This window comes from Esox lucius, chromosome 16, assembly GCF_011004845.1.
Source record: "Esox lucius isolate fEsoLuc1 chromosome 16, fEsoLuc1.pri, whole genome shotgun sequence".
Classification (NCBI taxonomy): Eukaryota; Metazoa; Chordata; class Actinopteri; order Esociformes; family Esocidae; genus Esox; species Esox lucius.
The window spans coordinates 22,341,658-22,357,489 of record NC_047584.1 but is presented as its reverse complement, the minus strand read 5'-3'; the positions used below and the strand labels follow the sequence as shown (position 1 = coordinate 22,357,489).

Sequence of the window (15,832 nt, the reverse complement as noted above, 5' to 3'; positions counted from 1 at the left end):
CAACAGTGCATCTACCAAGTTTGTATTAGTAATATGAGCTGTGCCACTGCCTCTTCTGAGATAGCTAAGTACCTCCAAATCCTTTTCTCTGTCTGATCTTAAAGCCAACACACTCACTCAATGTTTAACACTGAGACTCTGAGATGATGGCAGCCTAGCTAAACATACAGCTCAAACAATTTAATCTTTCTGTATATTCCATCTGGTTGGTCGTCATGGAGTACACGACTACATAATTACAGAACATATACATACATCCACCAAATCACTGCGGACTATCCCAGAAACAATATTTGCAGTGAATATAGTCCATACAAAACTAAGTACATTTTAAAGAAATATTAAGATTGGGCTTTTTCTGTCATCATACCTCTGAAAGAAATGGTACTGGTATTTCTGCCAAGTGTATTCCAAATTCAGCGAGTCACTGTTAGATGTAGTATTTAAAGCACTTACACATTGATTGTCAGCAACTTGTTGAGGTCAGCAACTTCAGGTCAGAATTCTAGTCATCATGTTGTTTTATATAAAGTTGAGATTAAAACGCTACACTTCAGATCAAGGTATTTATTGAAATAGTATTTTTCTATCCAGATATGTAGACCCCTGATATCTATTGTAAAAACCACACCATACACCAGTAACAAATTTCCAAGCCTGCTAAGAATCACATGATTAACTACAGTACATGTGAGCAGGGAGTATTTTCCTCTCTGCTTTCAATAGTCAGGCAGAGACATCTAGTGGTTCTTCAGAGAGTAAACACATCAATCAACAATACTTACAGCAATAAAAATACACATGGTACCAAACATTTACCATGTATTTTATTTCATACATTTTTCAAAACAGATTTTGTTGAGAACTTACTTATGCAGACTTTTGAAAGCATAAATTTTCAGCATTTATCAGTGAACAGTGTTTCCTATCAGTTATCGGTTGCAACTAAATGAAAAACACTATAATACATGAATTAACAAATATAATAGTAATTATCAATACAGTACCAGTCTATAGTTTGGACACACCTATTCATTCAAGGGTATTTCCTTTGTTTTACCATTTTCAACATTGTAGAATAATAGTGAAGACTACAAAACTATCAAATAACATACAGTGGGGAAACAAGTATTTGATACACTGCCGATTTGCTGGTTTTCCCACTTACAAAGCATGTAGATGTCTGTGTCTTTTTATCGTAGGTACTCTTCAACTGTGAGTCACAAAATCTAAAACAAAGATCCAGAAAATCACATTGTATGATTTAAGTAGTTAATTAGCATTTTATTGCATGACATAAGTATTTGATACACCAGAAAAGGAGAACGTAATATTTAGTACAGAAACCTTTGTTTGCAATTACAGAAATCATACGTTTCCTGTAGTTTTTGACCAGGTTTGCACACACTGCAACAGGGATTTTGGGCCACTCCTCCATACAGACCTTCTCCAGATCCTTCAGGTTTCTAGGCTGTCGCTGGGCAATACAGACTTTCAGCTTCCTCCAAAGATTTTCTATTGGGTTCAGGTCTGTAGACTGGCTAGGCCACTCTAGGACCTTGAGATGCTTCTTACAGAGCCACTCCTTAGCTGCCCTGGCTGTGTGTTTCGGGTCATTGTCATACTGGAAGACCCAGCCACAATCCATCTTCAATGCTCTTACTGAGGGAAGGAGGTTGTTGGCCAAGATCTCGCGATACATGGCCCCATCCATCCTCCCCTCAATACGGTGCAGTCGTCCTGTCCCCTTTGCAGAAAAGCATCCCCAAAGAATGATGTTTCCACCTCCATGCTTCACGGTTGGGATGGTGTTCTTGGGGTTGTACTCATCCTTCTTCCTCCAAACACGGCGAGTGGAGTTTAGACCAAATAGCTCTACCACATGTCCTTCTCCCATTCTTCCTCTGGATCATCCAGATGGTCATTGGCAAACTTCAGACCGCCTGGATATGCGCTGGCTTGAGCAGGGGGACCTTGCGTGCACTGCAGGATTTTAATCCATGACGGCGTAGTGTGTTACTAATGGTTTTCTTTGAGACTGTGGTCCCAGCTCTCTTCAGGTCATTGACCAGGTCCTGCCGTGTAGTTCTGGGCTGATCCCTCACCTTCATCATGATCATCGATGCCCCACGAGGTGAGATTTTGAATGGAGCCCCAGACCGAGGGAGATTGACCGTCATCTTGAACTTCTTCCATTTTCTAATAATTGCGCCAACAGTTGTTGCCTTCTCACCAAGCTGCTTGCCTATTGTCCTGTAGCCCATCCCAGCCTTGTGCAGGTCTACACTTTTATCCCGGATGTCCTTACACAGCTCTCTGGTCTTGGCCATTGTGGAGAGGTTGGCGTCTGTTTGATTGATTGTGTGGACAGGTGTCTTTTATACAGGTAACGAGTTCAAACAGGTGCAGTTAATACAGGTAATGAGTGGAGAACAGGAGGGCTTCTTAAAGAAAAACTAACAGGTCTGTGAGAGCCAGAATTCTTACTGGTTGGTAGGTGATCAAATACTTGTCATGCAATAAAATGCAAATTAATTATTTAAAAATCATACAATGTTATTTTCTGGATTTTTGTTTTAGATTCCGTCACTCACAGTTGAAGAGTACCTATAATCAAAATTACAGACATGCTTTGTAAGTGGGAAAACCTGCAAAATCGGCAGTGTATCAAATACTTGTTCTCCCCACTGTATGTACACACATATGCAACCAAAAAAGTTTTAAACAGATATAAATATACTTAATATTGTATATTATAAAAGTAGGCACCCTTTCCTTGATGACAGCTTTGAACAATCTTTGTATTCTCTTAACCAGCTTCAGGTGTAGCCTAATTTTAAGTTAATTTGTGGAATTTCTTTCCATCAATTGTGTTGTGACAAGGTAGTGTTGGTATACAGAAGAACATCATTATGTCTGTGCTGTAGAAGTACATATTAGTGGCACCACCCCTGGAAAGGAAGACGCAGCATTACCTCTCATGGAAAGGATAAGTTCATTAAAGTTACAAACCTCACAAATCGACACTTAATTGCAATTCAGATTGCAGTCCAAATAAATGCTTCACAGAGTTCAAGTAACAAACACATCTACACATAAACTGTTCAGATGAGACTGCGTGAATCAGGCCTTCATGGTTAAATTGCTGCAAAGAAACCACTACTGAAGGACACTACTGAAGGACAAGCCACACAAGAAGTGGACATTATGTGAAAATATGTCCTTTGGTTTTCTGAATCCAAATTTGAGATTTTTGGTTCCAACCACCGGATCTTTGTGAGAAGGAGAGTGGGTGAACGGATGATCTTCGTATGTGTGATCGCCCCCGTGAATCAGGGAAGAGGAGATGTGATGATGGTGCTGGTTTGCTGGTGACACAGTTGGTTATTTATTTAGAATTCAAGGCACACCTGGGCCTCCACAATCACCAAATCTCAAACCAATTGAGTGCTCAGCATTGTGCTTTGAAGAATCGAAAATATAAATGTATTTCAATTCGCTAAACACTTTTGGTTACTAAATTACTCCATATATGATATTTTATAGATTTGGTGTCTTCACTATTATTCTACAATGTGGAAAATAGTAAAAATAAGGAAATACCCTTGAACAAGTAGGTGAGTCCAAACTTTTGAATAGTACGTGTTACAAATGCATGATTTACAACGTTAAACCATTTTTACACTCCTATGTGTATAGTTTATTTCCTTAATAAACCATTTGAGGACAGTGTTAGCCCAGTAGTTCTCAAAACTTTAAGGGCTGCTGATAGCTTGTGATAGCAAAGTTATCAGAGACCCTCTAACTGGCATCTAGAACTGACTAGGTGCGTATGGCAATGTACCAAGTCTTGCTAGGAAGAACATTTTAAAATCCCCTTTTCTTAGCTACATGGATTTAGTCGTTTTCAAAATCATTTCCTAATTCTACACATTTTGTCTTGCCATTTTAAGATGCATCAACAAATATATTGTGTTCTACATCTTAAGCAAATATCATACAATTCTACACATTTTGCCATGAGGCAGAAAGAAACCAATGTAGTTTCTACTTCATTCGAGATGTTACTCAGCCTAAAAGGAGTTAATTTGCCAAGACAAATTGTTATCTATGATTGCGTTTTTTCTTTTAAATCAGTTTGAAGATAAAAATGTATGTTTAAAAAATGTACCAAGATAACCTTGTATTTCACTAAACCTACTGTATTCTAATGAGTGTTTGATGATCTGTTGCTGTTTCTAAAACATAATCTTTATAAGCAAGTGAATGAATAATCAAAATAACAAATTTCACTGCAATCTTATTTTTTTATGCAATAACATGTTTACTCTAAGTGTCAGTTTACATAACACTGCTTTAGTCATTTGTTAACATTTTCATGTTTCTCATTTTATTTAAATGTAAATGGCAAATATTATCCACTCCTACCGGAAAAAGGAGTTGGGGAACAACATGCTTTAAAGGTTTGGGAGTGGCCTCTGTAGTAATAGTCCAGCCCACTTAAAACAAATCATCTTTCAATAGCTATTCCGTATCGATATGACTGAGTAACTTTTGAGGGTAAATCTTTTTTTCTAACGGTTTCGTGGGTTTAACAATGTTACAGATGTGATCGCTAAAGAAATTTGGTGGAACTGTTTCGCAAACTGGAATGTTTCAATAGAAACAGCTGCATGCTGCTGCTCCAACAGAATATATTGATTTAACATCGTATAATGGCACACAATTCGTCCTGTTTCGTCTGAGGTAAGAAGGAAATCGTCTCTCCGTTCGCTACAATGTTTTTATTTCAATGATTATAATGGACAAAATGGTCAAAGCGGAATTAAATTTCAGCAATATAGGTCATTGTGTCTGCATAGCCCACTCATTGCTACAGTATAGCATTTCTTCCATTGGTGGTTTAGCCACTCGTTAGGAAAAACCTCGTGCTACTGTTACAGCGGTACAAACGCCTCTTTTTTTTTTATTTAGTGCGTGTGAGCAAATGGGTATCTAATAATTTGTATAAATTACAAAGGGTTCTCATGAGGTTTTTATATTTTTTAAAAGAGCTCGAGTGATAAGGCCATGTAGGTGGGTCCTTCGTTTTAATGGTTTACGTCTAACGGTGTGCCTGGTTGTAAAACCATTCTACACTTATTTTCCAAAAATAAGGAGAGATGTCTTTCAATCATATGGAAACATATGTATCAGAATTTAACCTAAATGTACGAAATGTATGTTGACTGCCCTCAAACAAGCTTAAATGTTGCCTGCCCATGCTGCTAAACGCTTCGTTTAGCTTTAAAGTATGTGCATCATTGCCATTGGTAATGTCATTTGAAATGTCACCAATATCAAAGGACTGTAGCCTACTTTGGACAGCAATGGAAACTTTTTGATACTTATTGTTATGAATGCATTAGAAGTCGTATATTACTGAAATTGACAATCTTTACATTATTCTTTATATCGCAATAAGTAGTTGTATTAATTATTTCCAGCCTCCAAATAGGAATAACTGTTAGTTCTTGGAATGTGGGAACATTCTGTTCTATAATTAAGCAATAATTCACGAGGGGGTTTGGAATATTGCCAATACCACATTCAATAGTTGTTCTTAGGCACGACGCATTGCAGAGTGCCTGGCAGCACTTAGCAGTGGTATGTTGGTAATGTACCACAAGGCACTGAGATACTGCTGTTATACCAGTTACCAACGAAGGTAGAGCTGATGTCATGCGTATGTTATATGGTTTAATATAGCATGGCTATCAGCCAATTAGCATTCCAAATTCAAACTTCTCGTTTTATAATATACTTCATATTCTAATATTGTATATTCTCCATGGGATATTTACAATAGTCAATGTCAGTAAACTGAACATCATACACATACTGCATTTGATAAAGTGTAGCTTAGAGACATCAAGTCTGCATAAAAATAAAGCACCCCCAAGCGCTCCCAAAAATATGGCTATGGGTTATTATGGTTTTATACTTGTAGCCCAAATCACCCAAAGTTACATTGCAAGCAGGCTTAAGGAGAGCGAGAGAGAGGTGCAGTAAACCATGTATGCCTCACAAATAACACCCTACCCCTAATAATTAATGTATTTCACTTATCACTTGCAGAGCTAAACAATGGGAATTTTCTTAATAATCCAGGGCGGAGCGGCCGTCATATCATCGTCTTCTCTGTGCCCGGGTTCTGAGACAAGGGCTTTGGTCAGACTAGTGCACTATGTAGGCAGTATGGTGCAATTTGGGATGGGCTAGTATGCCAGTGGGTGGCACAGTACCATGCAGTAGGTCAGAGTTTGCTGCATTGCAATCTACTAATGGGTTTCAAATGTTTCCCCACACTATTTTGGCCAGTGACCATGTAAATCTATCATTCTGCAGTCACTGTTGGAATATGCTGGGAACAGATTTTACCAGAAGGATAGGATGAGGTATTCCAGTGGTTTATGTATAATTCTGTTCTGTTTTGACATGGTATTATTACCAGTGCAAACGGGTAATCCTCTCATACTTGATTTTGCAAAACAAGCATGTTTTATTTTAGGCTAACAGAAAATTATATAATATAACCTTGCTTTATATTGTAGCCTATTTAAATGGTGCATGGACATTATTTGGATCTCACACAACAAACACGTACCTGTCATTATTTCACATTCATGGATGATTCATTTGTCAACATGATTGCCAATATTGCTCTAATTTCTGTTTATCTACAGTGTTGACCTGTTGTCATGGGTATCTCCTCTTTGCAGAACATGGGCCCAGAAGGAGAGGTTTGAAGGAGGTCCCTGTTATTTCTAGAAAGGTAAAGCATATTTGCTTTTAATTGTGTCAGTAGGCATGTCATTAAATGTGATGAAAGTAGTCTTAGCTAATTTGTGTGTGTGTTAACTGCATAAGTGATTATCTACTGATGTACATATGTACATTACATGTTTTGCTATAACCTGGGCCTACCTTTATTTCCAGACTTCAGGGCGGAACTTGCTATTATGGAGGCAACCAACATACTGCCCATTTTGAAGAAGCGTCTTGCCTTCTTATCAGGTGATATTGTGATCCAATTAGTCAAATATGTTTGTGTTTATTTTTTACTTCAGAGGGTTTTTGAAATGATCTGCTCTGCATTTACATTATGATTAGAATCCGCTTAATTTGCTAAGTACATTTACAAATTCTCACAATTTACTTGGTGGAATTATGCTGTTAGCGAGAGAATACACAACTACAATCTACACAGTTTACACATTATGTACAATGGGTAATGAGCACATTAAATGATTAGATATGAGAGGCGAATATAGAATATACATGGATTTACAGATGATGTGCCCATTTACGGTATCAGTATTGTGTGTATATATAGTTGCAGGCAAATGAGCCAAGGACAGTATAGTGGAAGTGAGTTTCCAGTTTTGAGGCAGCTTGATCCGTTGAGGGTAGTCATTCTTCTTTATAGGATAGCTGCTGGAAGACCATTTTAGAACAAAGAGTGAGAGGGGGTTTGAGGTGATGGCAAGTGAGCTTTCCTTCACGCTTTCTCGCCCGGCCTGGAGTCATGTAGGACCTGGAAAAAGGGCAGGTGGCAGCCACTGACCATCAAAAGTACCATTGTTTGTTTCCCCCTGCAGTAGGCTGACCCAAACTAGACACTGATGGAGGAGGTGAGATCAGGACAGGGAGGTGTTTATTTCTCTCACCTGCTGGAAGTAATACATTTGCTGGTTTGTCTTGTTATTGACAGCTGAATTGTTGTTCTCCCACATGAGGTTGTGTGGTGACGGTTCCTAGGATTCAGCTGAACACAGTCATCGTCTTTGTATAGAAAGGCCGACCGCAGTGCCACTTTTACCTCTTTTACCTCTTGTACCGTTACACATTGAGACTGGTATAGTACTTTTTCCCGATAGATCCCTCAGGGTACTCTTGGCACTGGCAGTGTGTTATTAGGAAGGTTAATGATAATAGCCCATTGTTCTGTCCTGCCTGCTGATAACAGAATGAGGTCTGTTATGATGTCAGTGATGCTGTTCTGAAGGTTACAGCACCAGGACTGCATCAGGGAGGGATGTTTGAGAGCTGTGTTCTGACACTGTTGAAGGCCTTTTTGACTTGCTTGGAAGTGGGATAAATAAGCAAGAATTAAATAATGGCTTGTGGTATTAAAATGTATTATTTTGGAATTGCTATTGTGAAAATAACAAAAGAAGCCAATAGTTCACAAACAGTTAAAAAAATGTACTTGCTTTTGACAGGAATTATTTTCCTGTTCGCTTCAGATCAGTACAGATCAGTTGCTTTTCATTCTTGGAAGTGTTGTGACAGTGTTACTGCCTAACTCAGTCTGCCTTGATAGAAGATTAACTTTAAACAAGGATTTGCTTTTTACTTCTACAGTCCTGAGATGTACAGTGGTGCCCACTGAATAAATGGTTGGACAGAAAAAGTTACTGCTTTTATGTCACACACTTATAGTAGACAGAACATGTCCTTTGACATGATGTCTCAAGTCAAGGATTAATGACTGTTGCTTTTCCTGGCTTTTAGCCCTGACATGTGGCTCCGGGCACGCTGTTGGTTCCTCCTCCCCGTCAGAGCCATATATGTATGTTTCTATGAAAATCTGCTCATCGTTGGACAGATGTGTTACGAGAATCAGTAGTGCTTTTTGGACGCAGGAAGTACCAGGAGCTTTGAGTCACCCTAGTATGACTGACCTTACAGTAGTGTACCATTTGGGATGTGTCCATAGGCAGAGCTCCCTCCTTCATTACCTCTGTCTCCAGCATTTACAAGAATAGACTACCCCTTTAATGGGTTATTCTTGGCTGGCTGTAGTTGGAATACATGGTTCTGCCTGACCTTCTCCAAAGTTATTATTATTTTTTTTTTTTTACAAACACTTTTTCTGTTGAAGTTCTCCAAAGAGTTTTGTTAATGAGTCACACAGTGAGTCAGTGCATATTCGATCACATTAGACAGGGTTGAGTGGCTTTAGGACCTCTGACCAAGGCCATTTTACTGGAACTCGGGTGCACTCACTCAAGTGGACACACTAAGTCTCCCTTGGTAAAGGATTGTGTCTCAATCCCACAAATCTGAATAAATAAGGGTGAATAACGGTTACTTTTCTGGTTTGTTCGTATTCACAGGAGGCAAGGACAGACGCAGTGGACTGATCCTGACCATTCCACTATGTACGGAACAGACCAGTATGGAGGAGCTGAGTTCCACGTTGGACTACCTCCTCGGCATACCCAGGTGAGAATCAGTCGCTGGCCCAGCATGCAGTGTCTCCGTTGACTCATACAAACATTGTAGTGGGGTTTCAGTTTGATGCTTTTTGGACCTCAACCCAATAGAGCAGTGGGCTGTTAGCGTCATCAGCTTACCGCCTTGCAATCTGCAGTAACTGTGTGGTGCTTTGCATCAGCACGGTCTAACGTCCCTGTGGAACATTAACTTCAGCTTCTTGCCCACCCCCAAAATCTGGTTGTTTTTGCGGCAAGTACTGGTTAGCTGCACAACTGGCCACTTTGTATATATTTCAGTGGGTTGAAATGGGGTGCTTTTTAGTGTACTTTGAGACATAGTTTCTGCAGTGATCCAAATAATTTTCTCCTTCATTATGCAGCTAGTTCAGTGCGTGTGATTGTCATGCCCAGACACCATGTACACAGCAGCTTAATATGTCACATTTACATTTAAATCATTTAGTAGGTACTCTTATCCACAGCTAATTACAGTAGTGAGGACATCATTTTTCATACTGGTCCCAGTGGGAATACATGGCACCAACACCTATTTTATGTGACTCTTAAATGATTAGCCATGGAACATAGCTTATTATTGTGGTTTACTTGAACTAGCCAATAGGGACAATCCTAGCAAGTGTGACATTGCATTACTCTCCTTTTAAAATGTTGGCCTGTTGTACATACTTGGTCTCCATTTAAAACATGCTTGCATAGCAAAAAGATTGGTATCTCATTAGAGTCAGTGTTTGTTTTAAGTTCCAGCTAGTTGTTCTGCATGACTGTGTGGTTGAGAATATCCAATGTAAAATGCAGAGTAGTCTGAAGCTATGTTAGCTTGTGACTACTGTATGATGATCAAATCTGCTCCATATGGAACTTGCTTTTGTAGTTCTGTTTTTGCTCCCTTGGTAAGAGGCACTTCGTTTGTGGGTTAGCTTGCTGCAGGGATGCTTCTACAGCATGTCTGATACGTTGTCATTACAAAGCTAAATTTGGATCCTTGTTGTCAGACTCATGGAACAAGAGCACACATTATTACAGGTTGACAAATGGTCACCATATTTTTCTCCTGTCTTCTCTCCTCTCTACAGTGACAAGTGCAAAGCAAGAGGTTTCACAGTCATCGTGGATGGGCGCAAGTCACAGTGGAACATTGTAAAGACAGTGGTGCTCATGTTGCAGGTAGGAACTGACAAAATAAGGTTTTTATGCTGCAACAGGAAAGGATTGGAAGCAATGAGATGTTTGACTATTTTTACTGACTCAGGTCACATTGAGTCACTGACTGAAAATGCCGTCACATTTTAAACAGATCTAGTTGGAGCTGCTGGTGCTTGACTTGTGCTTGACTGGTGCAAGTCAAGCAAAAGCATATATTGTTAGTGTGTATTGTTGGTGAACTTAGCTGTTGACATTTGAATAGATGTTTTGGCTCTACAAAGCTGTCTGTCATAATGTTCATTAATATTATAATTGCCTACATTTTGGATCATGCGTCCTATTATGAAACATTAATTTGTGATCTTGCATACTGCCTGCAGCTTGAATGTAACAGTTGTTCTAAACTGGAGGACTGCTTATCATTTCTGTCAGATCCTACTGTAAGACCCCTTGTTGTTTCATTTAATGAACAATCAATACAAATTAATTAAATTGTTGTAATTTGGTAAGCAGAGAGTCTGTGTATGTTTTGGTTCTATAAAGCTGTCTTTATTACAGCATTCAATAATCAATTCAACAATCAGTTTCAAACTTTTCATCATTAGCACAGATGTGTTCCTTTTAAAGCAGTGGTGCTTTATTTTTCCCGGGGCCACATTTGGCATTCAACAGTGCATTGAACATTTTGTAAAAATAGCCCTCTCTGTAGTTTGTGAATCCTTCTTTACTGTCTGGCTTTTATTTGGGTAATCATTAGCATGTTTTAAATTAATTTGTTTATTATATTTCTATATACTCTTTTATACTCTGTTTTACAGCGCTTTGGATTTGAAATCATGACTTTCATGTTCACATGCAGACTTTAAGCTTTAATTTAACATATCAGATGAGCCATTTAGATATTACAGTATGATTTTTACACAATCTCCCCTTTTAGAGTACCTGAACATTTTGGCAAATAGCTTCATAGCTGTTTCTTATGTTGCCAGGGTTGTAATTCTTTGCATTGTTAGTTCATTCACAACAACACTTGATGTCTAGCCATCATTTTAAGTTTTGTATTTACTTTTGTAGTCTGTTTCTGGTTTTCAGCTGGTCATCATGATGAACCAGAATAAATCAATTAGAGACAGAGACCAACTGTTTGGTACATTAAAAAGATAGAAAGCACAGGTGAGCTTAGCAATGTTAAACAACCCAGTCGATATTAACTTTGTTCATCTCTGCATTATACATGCAGGTGAATATAGCTGTCTGCTATCACAACAGACTCCTGATCATAGGAGGATAGAGGAGGATGAGAAGTAGATGAATGATATAAATGTGCTTTCAAATGATGTGTTTGGTTCTCTTCCCAATGGCCTATTTAACAATGTCAGTAGCTTTAACCCTTTTAAACCCACAACTCTTTAACTATAATTATGCTTGTGAATATTCATGTATGTGGTACTTTAAGGAGTAATTAGTACAGTATAGAGGAGCAGATGTCTCTGTGAGAAGCGGACATGGACATGGAGTTGCCACAGGGGAGGATGGAGGTGTACCTCCACCATATGCACTCTTTGCCAATAAGAACGTGACAGAGCTAGGAGGTTAAAATGTGTTTGCGACCCAGATGTTGTGTTCTGGGTCTTGGCTCTGTTGTTCCTACCTGGAATAGCAACCATCCAAATGCTGTTAAACATTAACGTGTTGACCTGTGTAGTTAAATCTGATGTCTTGGTGTGATGGGTTGAGTATGGTCCTGGTCAAATGAACTAAACCCATAAGATTAAATAGATATCTCGGATGAAATGCATTACCAGCAGTCAACTGAGAAGTAATTCCGAAGAAGATGATTTGGTTTTAAGAACCGTAGGCAACTTCTTGATTGGGGTGTGATATTCCTGTCTGATGGCACCTGATATCCAGGCTACAGGTTGTACTCAGTAGGTCATGCTGTAGAGAAAATAAACTATGTTTTGTAAGTATTTTCAGTTTTTTCCTTCCTGATTTCAAATACTGTTTGAACCCATGCTGTAGTCTGCATTTTGTCTGGCCTGACCTGGTTTTGTCCCTACAGATTTACTATATGTTGTAGATACTTCTAGCCCTTCCCAGCTAACCACAGACCTCTGCAGAACAAGCAGAACAGATAGGATGACCATATGAAATGTACTGTCTGTCTGACACACTAATCTGCCCACCACTGTCTGTTCCCCATCTAGCAGAGGACCATGTGTTGTGGTGCTGAAATGTTCTGCAACTTTTAATGGCGAAACTGGAATGCACTATAGTGTTATAGACACCTTATACTATTTCTGTCTCTGGAATAAAATGTGTCCAGTAAACCATTTAAAGCCTATACCATTTTGCTAAAATAAATAATAAAATGTCCTTTTGGTGTCACCTTATTTTCTATAGAATGTGATTCCAGCAGAGGTGTCCCTGGTGTGTGTGGTGAAGCCTGATGAATTTTGGGATAAAAAGGTCACTCATTTCTGCTTCTGGAAGGAAAAGGACAGACTAGGCTTTGAGGTGAGTGTCTAATCTATCTCCATCTCTCTTCACTTGTCACTCTGTCCTCTAACCCCTCTCTCATGGCTCATCTCTCTTATACTAATGTTGTTGTTTTCTGAGCAGCTGCTTCTGCCTCCCAAAGGGACAGATTATGATTAGAATTCAGTTTACCTTCCTTCACAAACCAATGTTGGCAGTATGTGTGGGGTGGCATGTAAATGAATCCAGAGATGAAGCTTTTTGTTTAATTCAGTAAGGAATCTATTTGGCTGTGTTGTAGATCCCTCCGGCAATGGTGTTCTTTGGCTTGGTCCCAGATCTTCTTCTGCTGTTTATCCAACTCATAGAGTTCTTGTTATTGCATTGGCTAGTCATTTCTAGTAGTTTTAAAGTGCCATTTTGTGGTTGCTTGCCCTAAAATATAGCCTATCCGTTACTAACCTGCCTCCCAGAGGAATTGCTGACAACATTTTCTAGACCAATTTGAATCAGTTCATCAAGATTGCCACATTGTGTTGTAATAGACAGCATTGCAGCTTGAGTTTAAGTGCCCTGTGTGGAGACCTGGAATGGAGACCTCTCTGGCAGAAAGTCCCCATATTGTCTCAGAACTAGATTCATATTAGTTATTAAATATTCATGCGTCCTGCTCAATTTCAAGCTCCATGTGCACTCAGTCTCTTCCTATATCCCCAAAGGATTTATGTTTATAAAAGGGGGGCCATGCGCGCGCGTGCCCACGCCTTTTTTTTAATCTCAACTCTCTGAGAGAAAGAAGGGACTGATTGAGGGAGTGTTCCCGGGTTATATTTCATTACTATAAGACCCCTCACAACAGTGGTAGTAATGAAACTGTGGCTGACATGTTTGATAATAAGGGACAAGGTCCTATGAATACATGGTATCCTGATCTGATGCAGTGTGCTCTCCTTCAGCAGCGACTAACACTGTCATCATGATGTTGCTTGGCAACAGTAATGTAGATACTGAGCAGGCGCAGGCAGTAGTCAGGTTGTAGTACCTGTGTCTCCTATGTCACGGACTACTGTCTCCTATATCATTGACTAGGGGCTTGTTTACATTACGCTAAATTTTTTGAGACATATCGAACGAGACTCAAGTTTATTCTGTTGTGCGAACTTGCACATTATCGGTAGCTCAAGACGCCAGCTTCTGAAGTAGCGAGTGCCATATTTTCAATAGAGCCCCCAGGCCCCTTAATGAGTAAGACTATATGGACGGGTCCTAAATATGACTTTGAGGCACTTTGTGCTCAGGACCAGGTCCTCATGTAATCGTCTACATCAGGGTTGCATGATATTGGAAATTACTGACATTGCAATATTTAGTTTTTCTGCGATATGTATTGCAATATAAAAAAATACAGGATGTCTTCACCAGATGACTTGAAAAGCTTTATTTGAGAATAATTATTCTAGAATGATTGGGGTGATTTTGTAGGGGACTGCATCTTCATGGAAAATAAATTAAACTGAAAATGACTTTTTACCTTTTGACTTATTTTGGGTAGTTTAATTTATTATATTAATTAATACACTGTTTAATTCACCATGGTTCTATTGCATTCATGTAATACTCAATCAATTTAGGCTAAAGTCAATGATCTAACATGTTATGATATTAATAATGCATGTTGCTTACCCTAAAATAAAGGGGCTCATTTGTGAATGGTGGTGTCTATTAGGGATCCAGGAGATTACAGGAGGCTATATCTCTAACAATATCTCCTACCAGGTTAAAATAGAGCATTTTTTACAGAGTAAGTTTCATTAGCACAATAGGGAATTCATGTGAATGACAAAATCAAAAAGTAATTTAACATTTTATTACGTTACAAATTAAATTACAATCCTCCTTTTTTGAAAATAGAAACATGTTTTAATTTAAACCATATGAAAAATGAAAAAGAGCTGCTATAACCCAATCCTGATTGGTTTACAAAAACAAAGTAGTGTTTATAAAACAAATAATTTGTTTGTAATACAAGCAAAACCTAACTTATAAATACCAATTAACTTAACATGAATAACAAATATCAACACAGAACCATTGTATTTCACAAACTTTTCTTTTTTTAAATAACCTTTTCTTAGCAACAGTGCCAAAGGAAAACAGTGTTGATCATCATGGCTAGACAAATGCTGATTAAATTAAACTTTTCAACTATATAAAATCTGGTTTCTTTCTAAACAGAGTACCTAGTAAAATAAATACATGTATTTCTCACAACTGTAGAATGCTATAGTAAATCTAAATTCTATTCAAATATAATAACTTGACTTTAAGCATGTATACATTGCTCACTCAAACTTGAAGGTTTATGGCCAAGAATACCAGTCTATTCATGACCGTTGGCAAGTGACAATGTTGCCACTTGTACTGAAAAGCCTCTCTGAGGCGGAACTTGTAGTGGGAATGGATAGATACTTGCGGGCAAGCTTGGCAAGATGTGGAAAGCTTACTCTGTGTTTTCCACCATGCAAGTGGATCTTTCTCTTTGTCTATGGAAGCAGGTAGTTGTTTAATTCTGCTTCCACAGCATCCTTGTGGGTCAGAGAGGAATCACCGTTTGCTGCAGTTCCGCTCTGTTTAAAGAAAAAGACAACTTGTCTTTCTTTGCCTGGGACGTATCAGCAACTTCAGGCTCCACTTCAGTGCTGCTGCTTGACGTCTCCTCCTGGCATTCCATCATTTCTGATGCCACTCTGGCCTTGACTTGGGGCTTGTTGTCTTCACTGATGAAGTCCATCTTGAACCGGGGTTCCAAACAAGAAGGCTCATCTAGCAGCTCCTGAGTAGCTTCATCTCTATATTTCTCGTTGATGTAGTGCAACATCTCAGTTTTCAAGATCTTGGTCAAATCTGTGTCTCCCTCTTGTATTAGC

The 15,832-nt window shown here is 38.8% G+C and overlaps 1 protein-coding gene across 3 annotated transcripts in view; it reads left to right on the top strand.

The window, feature by feature from the left end:
- Positions 1-4,481: 4,481 nt before the first annotated feature.
- The window catches only part of sestd1 (SEC14 and spectrin domains 1), a 29,872-nt gene continuing 18,521 nt past the window's right edge, over positions 4,482-15,832 (top strand). For 2 of the 3 annotated variants that reach the window (XM_010880117.5, XM_010880113.4), the window contains exons 1-6: positions 4,482-4,746; positions 6,726-6,814; positions 6,979-7,056; positions 9,162-9,270; positions 10,358-10,448; positions 12,831-12,944. In XM_010880117.5, coding sequence (XP_010878419.1) covers positions 7,002-7,056; positions 9,162-9,270; positions 10,358-10,448; positions 12,831-12,944 — 369 coding nt within the window. In that variant the 5' untranslated portion in view covers positions 4,482-4,746; positions 6,726-6,814; positions 6,979-7,001. The remainder of the gene's footprint in view (positions 4,747-6,725; positions 6,815-6,978; positions 7,057-9,161; positions 9,271-10,357; positions 10,449-12,830; positions 12,945-15,832) is intronic. The other variant, XM_010880115.4, reaches the window with a different exon arrangement.